This window comes from Glycine max, chromosome 11 (genome assembly GCF_000004515.6).
Source record: "Glycine max cultivar Williams 82 chromosome 11, Glycine_max_v4.0, whole genome shotgun sequence".
Lineage (NCBI taxonomy): Eukaryota > Viridiplantae > Streptophyta > Magnoliopsida > Fabales > Fabaceae > Glycine > Glycine max.
Window position 1 is genome coordinate 14,597,421 of NC_038247.2, and position 14,139 is coordinate 14,611,559.

Here is a 14,139-nt window from a genome sequence, read left to right on the forward strand (position 1 = left end):
CTAGAGTTACCTTTCAGGTATTCTTAAACCAGTTCTAGTGTTCCTTTAACCAAGCTGTAAATTATTTGCAAACTAACCCAATTTTTAATTTCACTAACAGGAATCACAAAGAAATGCGTAGGGGACAACTCAGCCTTCCAACCAAGAAGGCAATAGTAACCCAGCTGAAGGTTCAAAGAAGAGAAAAAGACAAAAACCAAGAGCCAAAAGACTTAATAGAAATTAGAATATGTTTGATATATTGTGATGTTTGTTTATGGGGAGACTCTTTTTAAGTATAGGCATGTCTTTTGCCAAACAACTTCATGTGTAGGGGTTGTTTTGTGAAAAACAAGCCTATTGTTACTAGATATTAAACAGTGCATTGTTTTTAATTTTTTGGGACAACTTTATTTTGAAGATACACAATAGTAAGCCAATTGAGAGCATGGTTTATTTATGATTGTCTTTATTATTATGTTATGAATGAAATCAAGACAAATGAAATACTTTCTTATGAGTTGACTGTCTTTATATAGTCCAATTTTATGATTCGTTATGAATTGATTTTTAGTATTTTGAATATAACATGAAGAATAAGAATGAAGAATGATTCGTGTACCTATTGAATCCTTAATTTTGGGAATGAGAATGAAGAATGAAGAATGAGAGAAATAAAATATAAAATTGCATTCACATGGAAATAATTCATTTTAAACATTACTAGGTCTCACTAACTAACATCATTAATAAAAACTAACTTTGTAACAACCTAAAATAAACAATACAATATCCATTCATTTTAAATAAGCAACCACCTAAAAATACTTACTTAAAGATACTAACCATAACTAAATTAGCAAGAACAATTACAATTAACACAATGAATGTTGCAAGATTTCCTTTCAACCATTCACAATTTCCTTCTAAAATTATCAATTTTGTCTCCATTCGTGCAAATTCTCGTTTAATGTGTTCCATATCCATCTTCATGTGTTCCACATTCATCTTCACGTCTTCCACATTCATCTACACGCCTTCCATATTTGTCTTCATGCATTCCATCTCCATCTTTAACTTATCATAATCATCAAAAAAATTTCAATCCAATCAAACCTATGGCCTTATACATATAAATAAAGATTCAGATTGGCTACGGTTCTGCTACATTTTATACCCCATTAACACTGTTAGAATATGCAACCCTTGAATGAGACATTTTGTCGAACACCTTACACGCAACAAACGAAAACCTTAAACAAAAACACAATGATATAACATTTTAAATTTGGGAAATAATGAACAACAATAGCAACACCCAACATCAGAAAACAACACCCAAAACCCACAATAGAAACCTTTAAGGCATGATGAAAAGCAAATGAAACCCATGACCCACAATCAATAATTGACGAATGCATGAAGAAATCAAACAAGGGTATGAAAAAATTAATTTAGCCAACATGAACCAAACAAAAACCAACAAAGGCATGAAAAACTCCTAAAATGTATGATTTAAACTATTGGTGAGGATAAGACATAGGTATTTTTGTCATAAAAATTCTCAAGGACCATGTGACTAACACATGACTATTTCGGGTAAATGAGATTAACACCATTACTAGAGAAAGAATACAATTGTAAATGGAATCCCAAAATAATGGATGCTTGCGTAGAGAGAATGCACATGTAATATATGTCTAAACTTGAGGGAGTGTTTATGCATTTTGTTCTTTTAAAAAAAGTTTAATTACCTATTTAGTCCTTATAATTTTTAAACTTATCTCTTTTAGTTCATATGTTAATAAGTAAATTTTTTAGTCTCTCAAGTTTAATAAATAATTTTTTTAGTCCCTGAAATTTATATTTTAATTCTCAAAAAGTTCATGTCGTTAAATTTTTTTAACTCTTTTAATTAAATAATTTTAACGGCAAGAACATTTTGAAAATTAAAATGTAAACTTTAACATTTATTAATTATAAGAACTAAAAGAGATAAATTTAAAAATTATAAGAACTTAAAAAAACTAAAACTAAAAATTAATTATTATTTAAAAAAAATTCGAAGCTCGAAACTAAAAATTACCCATAACAATCTTAAGGTTTCGGTTTTGTAATTAAGAAATAAAAAATAACAATAAACATAAAAAATGAAATGGCATGTAATGAGCTAACAGTCCATAACCCTAAAAACGAAACCAAGTATGGTAGCATAGCAGGCAGATACAAACGAGAAGAAGCAAAACAAAGGAAAACAGAAACAGGAACGACGAGGACGAACACTGTGTGCAGAAGGCAATGGGAAAGAAGCAGAACGAGAGTCAGAAAACAGGGCTAGGTCGAGCCCTGGTGAGGCAGCACAACCAAATGATCCAACAGAGCAAGGACAAGTCTCACTTCTACAAGAAGAAGTTTCTCGAATCCTTCACCGAAGTCTCCGACATCGACGCCGTCGTCGAGCAATCCCTCGAACCCATCCCCGAACTCGCCGCCGCATCAACCACCCTAATCAGCCTGTGAGCCTTCTTTCTCTTATTCGCATTCACGTGCCCGCGCTCTTCTTTCTGCAATTGTTCTGTAATATTTGTTGTTTTTGTTGTTGTTATTTGAGAGTAGCGATCCAGATTTTGTGCCCGGTGAAGCGACGACGCCGGAAGAAGCGAGGAAGCAGCAGAAGCAAGAGGAGGCGCTCCACGCCAGCAGCCTCCGCGTTCCTCGCCGCCCGCCATGGACTCCCGACATGTCCGCCGACGAGCTGAACGCCAGCGAAACACAAGCTTTCTTGACTTGGCGCCGCAGCTTGGCGAGGTTAGTATCCGTGTTTGTTTGGATTGTAGGCTTGAAATCTAATTTAGAGAACTATATGATGGGAAATTGGAAAATAGGGTTAGGGTTAAGGTCCGTGAATGAAGCTTCTAGTTAGACGATTAAGTTCATGTTCGGGGACTATGAATGTAATTTTCGTGGAAATATAAGGTGGGTTTGATGATTAAATGAGAAGGGAAGGGGGAAAGGTCACTGGTTCCATCCCCTCTGCTAACAAAACTAACATTTGCCGATAAAAAAAATGAATGTAATTTTTGTCAATTATAATGTGGCTGATGTTGATTGAAGGATTAATTGAATGTTTATAGGATTAACGGATTTGTAGATGCTTTTTTTTTGTTAATGTTGGTTCTGTGGTGATGTTTCAGGCTCGAGGAGAATAAGAAGCTTGTTCTTACTCCGTTTGAGAAGAATCTTGACATCTGGAGACAGCTCTGGCGGGTTGTTGAGCGCAGTGATCTGGTATGTTGGTATCATCTTTTTGAAGTTTTATGGGTTTATAAAGAATTTTGATTTTTTTGAGGTAAGTTATTGCTATTAGTTTTGGAATCGTTTTGTGTTAATCTGATTATGTTATGTTACTCTGTATGATAATGACCTAGTTATTAGGTTTGAACTCAGTTAAGATGGGTATGGTTCCCCTTTTTATGAATATAAGATTGCCAATGCCAAACAGCTGCATCTGCTTATCCATGCAATATTTCTCAGTATGGTATAGACTGTATACCATTTGTGTTGTTGAAGCAAATACGCTTTTATTCTTTCATGGTCCTTTTTTCTGCTGGTGAGTTCAATCCCACTTCCCTAATGTAGTTGTCATTATAGGAAAAGAGAGATTGATTTAAAAGGATGCCATTACTAATAGATTAAAAAATATTTAAACTCTAAAATATACAGTATTTGTAATGTTCAAATATAATGTAGCTTCCTTGTTCGATTTAAGATGGTTGTTATTAGCATGTTAATAGATACAGGAGTTCCACAGTACTGTGTGATCTTTTGTTATTGTTTCCTGGTTAGCTTTATTGATTACATTTATTAGATTTCTAGCTGCCCTTTTCTTTAATTTGGCTTCTTATTGAAACAAAAAGAACGGAAAAAAGGCTAAACAGGTTGGGGCATCATGAGCTTCAAACTAAAAAGTGACACTAAAAACAATCTCACTCTTCAACTTCCCCCCAAAAGAAGAAAGAGAAGCTCTAGTAGGGAACTTGGGATCTTGGATAATAATCTGGTTTTTATTCTTCCTCATATGTACATTCATTCTTTTCTTCCTATCAGTATTTCCTGTAATTTAGAAAGACCTATATATTATGAAAACATTTGGATAATTGATATTTTGTTTTTATTTCTAGTGGTTTTATATGTATTTAGAAATGTTCATAATGTAGTTTTTTAATCTGATTTTTTCTGTGTTCTTTTCTTAAGTGCATGAAAACTTAAAAGTTGATGATCCTCTCACTTTTTTTTATCAGCTTGTTATGGTTGTTGATTCACGAGATCCGTTGTTCTATCGTTGTCCAGACCTTGAGGTGAGACTTTCTTTCTTCCATAAGGAATTGGTGGCAAAATGCTAACTTAACAACACTAAAGATGGCTAGGTTTGTGGCAAATCTAACTGATTGTAAGGATCGGATATAGTGGAAGACTTTGGACTGGATACTCTTTTGTGGCAGCTTTAATGCCATGAAGCTTATAACAGTCAAAGCATCCTTTCAGTGTCTCTACCTCTATTCTTTAAGACATAGTAACTTACTTTAATCTCAGTAAAAAGTGTAACAAGAATTAGTAAGACAGATTTGACCAGACTTTGTACTGTCCATAATCTGTGTAGCCTGCTTTTGGACCTTTCTTATCCTTTTTTTTAAGAATCACAATTCTGTGTGCCAAGCGTGATCTGTTTTGCACCAATTGTACTTTGCTATAGGCTTATGCACGGGAGGTTGATGAGCATAAACGCACATTGCTTTTGGTTAATAAGGCAGATCTTTTACCTGTTTCTATCAGGTTTGGATGTCCTATTCCAATGAGTTTTATACTGTATCAAATCATTGCCCTTGGTGTTGCATCTTGCCTTATTATTTGTCCTGTCTTTCTTCTCTTTTGCTGCAGAGAGAAATGGGCAGAATATTTTCGTGCTCATGATATTCTCTTCATCTTCTGGTCGGCTAAAGCTGCTACTGCTGCCTTGGAAGGCAAAAAACTTGGTTCATCATGGGAGGATGATAACATGGGGAGAACTAATAGCCCAGACACAAAGATATATGGAAGGGATGAACTTTTGGCCCGCTTGCAATCAGAGGCAGAAGAGATAGTTGACAGGAGAAGAAATTCAGGCTCCTCTGATGCAGGACCATCTAATATTAAATCCCCTGCTGAAAATACTGCTGGTAGTTCATCATCGAGTAATGTAATTGTGGGATTTGTTGGATATCCTAACGTGGGGAAAAGTTCAACTATTAATGCTCTGGTTGGTCAAAAACGCACTGGTGTCACCTCTACCCCAGGGAAAACAAAGCACTTTCAGACATTAATTATCTCGGATGAGCTGATCCTCTGTGATTGTCCTGGATTAGTTTTTCCATCCTTCTCAAGCTCAAGATATGAGATGATTGCTTGTGGGGTGTTACCTATTGATAGGTTGTCTGAACACAGAGAATCTGTCCAAGTTGTAGCTGATAGAGTCCCAAGACATGTCATCGAGGAGATTTATAAGATAAGGCTTCCTAAACCTAAGTCATATGAGTCCCAATCGCGCCCTCCTTTAGCGTCTGAACTTTTGAGAGCATATTGTACTTCTCGAGGGTATGTTGCCTCTAGTGGACTCCCTGATGAAACCAGGGCTGCCCGTCTGATGTTGAAAGATTACACTGATGGGAAGCTGCCTCACTATCAAAAGCCTCCCGGAGCATCAGATGAGGAACAAGCTTTGGAAGAACCTGCGGGACATGACTTGGTTGACTTGGATGCATCAGATTCATCTGGTACTGAAGAGTCTTCAGATGACAAGAGTGAACTTGCACCAAATCTTGAACATGTATTGGATGATCTCAATTCATTTGACATGGCTAATGGACTTGCTCCAAAGAATATTACTACTGTTAAGAAGCCTAAGGCATCTCATAAGCACCACCATAAAAAGCCACAGAGGACAAAAAATCGTTCTTGGAGAGCAGGAAACGAGGATGCTGATGGGATGCCAGTTGCAAGATTCTTTCAGAAAGCAGCAAATACAGGTCCTATGAAGGCTGGGTAAGGCCATACGTTCTGGTTTTTGTAGAACAGCTTATGTGTTACCCATATGTACGTTGTTTATATGAGGTTAACGATAAATAATTTTAGTTTTTGAGGCATTTCGGAAATAGATGATGTGAGCAATTTTACGGAAGCTCGCCCCGTAACAGGAAAAAAAATGTTTGGGAAAATATTGTATTCACAACGGTGAGTTATTGTTCTTATGAATGGGTTGAAAATGATGTCTTAGGACAGGAAAATTAGGTACTAGGATTATTAGTCAAGATATATATATATATATATATATATATATATATATATATATATATATATATATAGTGTTATATAATTATTCACTCATTCTTTCAATTCGCATCAGGAATTGGTATATGGAGAGGAAACGTCGTATTTCATATGAAACGTCGTAATGATTAATTGCTCAGATTGTAATTGAGAGAGAGAAGCGAAAACCTGAAAACAGTTTTTATTTTATTTTTAAAAGAAGTGTTAAATGTAGTGCAGCCAATCATTGAGACGACATTGAAGGTTGCGTGATATGCAGAAGAATCAAGCATAAGATAAACTATGCAAAAACTTTTTTTTTAAATAATTACTTTTGTTTTTCAATGTGTAATTCGCTTAAAATGCATCTTTGAAAAATAAAAATATAAAATTTAGTTTTTAAAAGTGTAAAAAATATAATAAATATATTCGATTGTTAATTTTCGTCTGTTATCATTAATAAAATAGTTTGTAATACTGAAAGACAAATTTGTCATTGAAATGATAGTCAACGTGGATTGTCGATAAATGCGTCCTTGAAAGATGAAAATACAAAATATAGTCTTTGAAAGAAAAAAAAAATGCTACAAATATATTCAAACGTTAATAATGAATTGTATAGGAGAGAAACTAGGAAAAAATGAATTAAAAAAAAGTAAAATACAGTTTAAGATTTGAGCTCTTATACTTTGATTATCTATCTATTTATTCATCTATCAAATTGTTAATTATTTTTTTAATTAATCAATATAACTACTTATTTTCCAAAATAAAATAAATTTCTTTAGTTTTATGATATAAAAAATTTGAGTTGCCATTTGAAAAAATAAAAGTCTTTTATTTCTTGAAATTTTTTGTTTCTTCAATTAATTATTAAAATTTATTATGTACTTTGACGAAGTATGTCAAATGGAATACAAGGTTGCTACATCCACTAAATTAGCGAGAGATACAACTCTATGTCCCAAAGGTAAAGAATAAATCTCTGTATTAGTTTTTTTTTTTTTTGCTTTGAAGTTAACCTCCGTATTAGTTTGAAAATTATTGTATTTTTCATTTAAATTTATTTGAGTTCCTTATTTGTTAGTAAATGTTTTCATTTCATTCATATTATATATTATATATAATAAGTGTTGTTTCGAATGGAATCAAATAAGATTTATCCAAGAGATTCTTTCATATTTGAAGTATATATATATATATATATATATATATATACACACACACATTTTATTGATTAAGAAAAAAGAGTAATAATTCCACTTTACCTTTATCTAGTTTAAATTTTGTGAGACTTTTTAAAAAAAAAAAAGTTGATTAAATTCTTTTTTTAAAACAAATAAATAAATAAATTTGGTCACACGGCTGATTGTGTTTTTTCTACTCAAGACTCTGGGCATGCTATTTTCAATCTAAGTATAAGAGTACTTAAGTTGGAATTGAGATATGAAATAATTTTAAAGATTAAAAGTGAGAAATTTAATAAAATTATAAGATATAAGATAAAGTTTTTTTAAATAGCAAAGATTAAGGTTTGATAAATAAATCAAAATAATAAAAAAAAAATATTAAAATGAAATTTAAAAAATATATTGCATAAGTACTAAACGAATAAGAGTAATAAATTGCAAACACATAATAATAATAATAATAATAATTTATTATTAACGTCCGAATATATTTGTTACACTTTTTATACTTTCAAGGACTAAATTTTATATTTTCATCTTTCACATATGCATTTGTCAACAAAATAGAAAGACGAAAAGTAAAAAAAAAATTATATCAAACATGTCTCTATGCTGGCAATTTACGTTGACAAGTGACGAATTTGTCCCTCCGTGTCACGTACACTATTTTATTAACGATGACGGACATAAGTTAATGACCAGATATATTTGTCGCACTTTTTACACTTTCAGGAATTAGATTTTGTATTTTCATATTTCAAGGTCGCATTTGTCAGTGAATTATACGTCGAGGGATAAAAATGATTATTTATCTTTTTTTTTATGTCAACTATCTTAATAAAAGATAATGGTGTTTGAAGCATGATAAATAAGTGAGATTGCAAATAGTAGTTAGCATTTTAGGGGAAGGGGTATTAGTTCCTTTTCCGTCATATATAATTGGATGATCTAGATTTTCTCTTCTCATACAAATACTCATTTTACTATATGTGCTTCTAATAGGTAAAATGATGAAAATTTGAAGTTTTGTATATTTTTTATCAATTTAATATTTTATTAAATACAAATAATATGATTTATTTGGCTTGTAACTGGATAAAGAAAAGAGAACATTATTTAATCTTTTCTTTTTTGCGTTAACTTTTTTTTAATTGCTGATGTGGATAAGTGATATTATAAAAGAATAAATTTCTAATTTTATCCCCATGTAAAATTATAAAAAAAAAGTTTATCGTGTAAAATAAATTACAAGTTTGAGAGCTTCTTTGACGTGTTACTTTTGATTATAAGTTAATGATTCACGCAGCCACATAATGTAGATTGACCTTTTTCTTCTACGTGATCATATTCATAAACCCTATAGATTAAAAAAACAAGTGGTGATTGATTAAATTAAAACAATAAGAAGAGGATACAATACCAATCTGGCAGTCATTTTGGTCCATGTGGCCTTGTCTCTGAGATTCCACCTCACATGAAAACAATGAAAATGATGAGCTGAAATAATACATGCTCACCTTCTTGCTTAATGCGCCAAACATAAATTCCCCACCATATTTCAAAGTTCGAATAATTAACTAACAAATCGTACAAAATAATCACGCTCCGGTATTCCACAGTTATTAAGTTTATTTGAGCTTGTGATTATCAGACGAACATTTCATCAAGTTCTAAGAATCAAAATCAAACTTTTACGCGAATAGAATTGTAAAAGTGGACTGACATTGTGTATTTGAAAATTTCAAGTTATTCTAATGATATACTGTATTTACTTATTTGTAATAATTGATATTTATTGTCTAACTAGTTTTAACACTATATTTTGTTCCTCTAACAAAAACACTATATTTTGTTTTAGATATACGTTATCAGGTGTTAAAAAAGGTACTCGTATTTCCTTCCTTCTATAAAAAACATTTTTACAAATTCAACATTTTTTTTTACAAAAACAAGTCAACATTTGTCCTCCCCCCTCAATTTCCAAAATTCTCTTTAACATCTTGTAACACTACATGTTTGTGCCCCGCTCTCCCAAGTCAACACAAAGTAACAATTGTTACTCTTATAATCAGGATAATTATATTTAATTTCTTTTAGTTATATAATTTTTTGATACAACTTCAAATACGTTAATTGCTTTAGCTTTTCTTATTATATGGTAGGTTTAAAATTATTTTTTATTTGCTAGATAAATTAAGTTATATGAGAAATATTAATTTTAATTATAAGTTGTTGATAATCAGTAACTTCAGTTTAGGAAAGGGAAAGGTTTTAGTAGAGATTATATTATATATTTTTTTTAAAAGATACGAGAGTACATTTAAAAATAATAGAAGTACATGTTTTTATGCTTTCATTTGATTTTTTTTCTTCTAAATTTTCTTTCTTAATCAATATTTTCAGGAGATATTGATTAGTATTTATCTTAATTATACATCATTGTTGACGTTGATTCATGTATTAAATTTCTGACTCCCCTAATAAAATATATTATACATTAAAACCCTTTTTATAATTAGAAGTCATAAGACTAATATTTTAAGTATAGAGATCATTGATGGAAACTTTGTCTATTTCAAACAAAATCTTTTTCATAGATATAACCAGAAAATCAAATCTCTACTATCAACATGTTTAAGAAATTTAATAATCTACCAATTATATATATATATATATATATATATATATATATATATATATATATATATATATATATATATATATATAATACCACATTGTTTAACGAATGAACCTTGTGTAGAACGACATGCACAGCCACAAAATGCAAGGAGATTCTATACCCAGCTGTCAATAATTGGCATTTGACATGACGACATGGGAAGTGAGCTAAGCAAAAGGATTGAGTCATGAAATGTGATACTATTGTAGTATATTTGACAAAGGGCTTTTTTTATTATTATCAATAAAGGGGCTTTTCCATAACGAGAAAGAATGTGAGTACTCACCTAAGCATGTCATTCAATTTAAGAGCATTAATGTCCTTAGGAACAGGATAGCTTTTCACTCGACATGACTTTCATGTCATTAAAGTATGCATGTAAATATTCCATTTGGCCATTGTCATATGGTGAGGGATTAACATACATAAATTTGCCTTGACGTTACGGCACATTGTGGAGCATGAGTGATCCGCTTTCATTTTTTTTATTTAATAAAAATACTTGTTTTCATTAAAAAAATAAATTATTTTTATATTTATGATATATATAATAAATATATAAACAAGTCCGAGTGAAATTGAGTGTGAATTTGTTAACGTTTGGAGTTTAATCTCTTAGGTAAAACTAATAATTGAAAGAAAAACTAATTAAAGATGGTCAATCAAAAATTTCAGATTAATTATAAAATTGGTAAATATTTTGAATAGTTAAACAATTTATTTTATCAAAAAGATTATACTTTTATATGTTTAACGGGTCAGATTATTCATGTGATACATGGACCATTATTCTTTTGAATTACTGATCATTTTAATTAAATTTGTGAATCACTTGTTTTTAACTTACGCTAACTACAATATTTATTATCAAAAGTTTTTTTTTTCTTAAAAACAATTAATGAGAAATTTTAGTAATCAAAACTAGCAAAAACATATAGATGAAGAAGGTCTTTTAATTTATGAATAGTTATTTTAACCAATGGAAAAATGTGTATTTATCATATAGTAATAGTTTTATATGAAAAAGATACACTTCTTGCAAGATTGCAGATTTAGTAACCTGAGGATCTACAAACCAAAGTTTCACAAAATCTTATTGGATTTTCAAAAATATGTAATTTCATGTTTGTTGGAAGATAATAAAAACATATTCCTAGACATAATGTATTCCCAAGAATTCATATTACATATCTTTTGGTGTCAAAATGAGGGGTGCCATCCACACAGATTGACCCATCAGAAGTTGAACTAATCATATTATCAACTTGGCTTGACCCACCATGGGTTGATGGATTGACTCAAAAAAAAATTATAATAAAAAAATATAAAATAATAAAATTTAAAAAATTAAAAATCAACCAAAGAAATTTTAATGATTCAAATACAAATTCAAAAGTTTTAAAACACTAAAATCTCTTAATTTAACAAGATTATAATTTTCAAATTAAAAATACCAAATTATAAAAAAAACATACATAATTAAAATTACTAAAAAACTATAACATTTCATGAAATTATCTCAAATACATAAAATTTCAAGATGAAATTGTTGTTGTTATCCACTAACAACATTGGAGCAATGAACTCTAAAATCTAGAACAAGTTTCTCTTTCTTCCCAACGTAACCATTATCTTCACCTACAATCTTAGAAAAATAATAATGTAAAATTTAGGCTCAGAGGGGTGATGATCTTATATTCCCATGTGATATTTTAAATAATTCCCCATTTTCATTTATTATATGTCATTTATCTATTTCTTTGATATTTTATTTTTAAATTAAAATAAGTTTAGAAACATTTTTAGAAATTATAAGTATTTACCAAACATCTTTAAAATGAGAATAACATTCTTGGTTATTCCTAGAATATAATCATATCCATAAAACAAATTCCTCCTAAAAGTTGAAGACAACGGATTTGTATATATTTTATTTCCCTGCTATATCTGTACATTTCTTTTACCCTTGAGATCTACAAATGACAAATATTAAGAATTAAATGTGCAATATAACTTTAAATAAACAATGATTACTAATTTGCTATATTAAAAATCTATTAAGAATGATTCTTAACTTTACACATTTTTTATGAACTTATTATCAGAATAATTATAAAACGGTGTAACTTAAAATAATTTTATATCATTTAAAACAAACCTTAATTATGACATTAATCATATTTATATGTACATTAAGGTAAAAACATTTATATATATACTTTAATGAATTATTTAAGTAATTCATATTAATGTAAACTTATTTTATAAGAACATTTCATGTTGAAAATTATAAAATTTATAGGATTAAAAATAGTGTGATTTATCAAATATATGTATATATATATTTTCTATTTTTGTTCTATTTGACTACTTTTTAATTAATGATACAGTTAAGGGTTGCGTGCTTCGGGGCTCATTTACTACATAGATTTTCGATAATATATCCATTATTAACACGCTCTTTTAATATGAATGAGACACTAATCAATACATATTTTTTTAATAATAATATTAATATGTTAGATGATTTACGTGAATTTTTGAGCGAGTTTGCAAAAAAAAAAAAAAAAGCAGGAAATTGTTTTCAGAACTTATCCGCTTTAATAATGAGATAATACGTTAGGTGATATACGTGAGTTTTTGAGCGGGTTTGCGAAAGAAAATCTCAATACCGATATTAATAAAATTGGTTTTTTTAATTATGTTTAAGTGTCTAACCATTATCGTATTCATCCATATTTTCTCTCTTATTATTTTCATTTCCAATAATTTTCTGCCTTTTTCGTTGTGATTCACCTCAAACTTCACACAATATGGTCTCAAACAGAAAGTACAATAAAGGGATATAAAATGTTTATACCTTTTGTTTCGTATGAAAAGAAAAAAGAGTTCACATGTCGTTGTTATTTTTACTTTTTATTTTTTTTAAGTACAGTCAAATTTTGAACTCAACATTTATCTTCCTTTTCAAGCAATGCGATGGAATGAAAAAAAAAAGAATCAGTGATGATTTCGGTCCCCCAAAATTAATTAGTATGTCATACTATTCTACATTCTTTTTGTCTAACTGATAATACTTTATTTTTTGAACATCTACCTGATAAACTTTCCCTTTAATGTTTTTTTTTATCATTAAAACAAAAGTAGGAGATATAAGGTTACCGGTTGATTCAGTATGGTTGGAAAAGAATGAAAAAAGAAATGAGAATAAGTTGTAAGTTTGAATTTTTAAATTAATATTTCTAATAAAATTAATAAATTAATATTTATAGGCAAAATAAAAAATCATTAAAACAAAAGTCAACGCTAATATAATGTTGTAACAAAAATAAATAGTTGAATACTATTATTAGAATTCACAAATAAGCTAAAAGATTTAAGCTAATTGATTGAACAAAATATATAAGTTATATTAAATTTATAATATCATTTTTAATTCTTATAGATATAAATAAAGAAATTAACAGATGCCAACTAATTAAAATATTTTTTATTTAAAAATACTTCATGACTATAAAGACCTTTGTAATTTATTACTAGCAATCCTACTTCAATGCTTATATATTTAAATTTGAATTCTACATATTTAGTCAATGTAGTTTATGAGCACGTTTTTTAAAGAAAATTTTTTGATTATTTTGTAAATAAGTACTATTTATACATTTTTTCACTATAAAATACTTTTATTACAATATATGCGTAAATAATGATTCCCGAGGATGCAATTCAGCTGGTAATGTAAATAAACACGTTAAAATTTGATTACTTTGCAAATAAATTATAAATACTATTTTTTGCAGAACTAAATAAATATTTTTTAAACATTAAAAAATTCATAATATATAATAATAGGGAAAAGTGAATGCAAATTAATTTTATCATTAAATTATTTTTTTCTTTTTAAAATAAATTGCAATAACTATTCCATGAGATTTTACAAATTACACA

The 14,139-nt window shown here is 29.3% G+C and overlaps 1 protein-coding gene across 1 annotated transcript; it reads left to right on the plus strand.

The window, feature by feature from the left end:
* Positions 1–2,130: 2,130 nt before the first annotated feature.
* LOC100815023 (GTPase LSG1-2) lies at positions 2,131–6,299 on the plus strand. Its single transcript, XM_003538039.5, has 6 exons — positions 2,131–2,495; positions 2,596–2,787; positions 3,174–3,267; positions 4,281–4,337; positions 4,733–4,812; positions 4,918–6,299. The coding sequence occupies exons 1-6, from the start codon at positions 2,278–2,280 to the stop codon at positions 6,059–6,061; spliced, it is 1,785 nt and encodes a 594-aa protein (XP_003538087.1). The 5' UTR covers positions 2,131–2,277; the 3' UTR covers positions 6,062–6,299.
* The last annotated feature ends 7,840 nt before the right edge of the window (positions 6,300–14,139 follow it).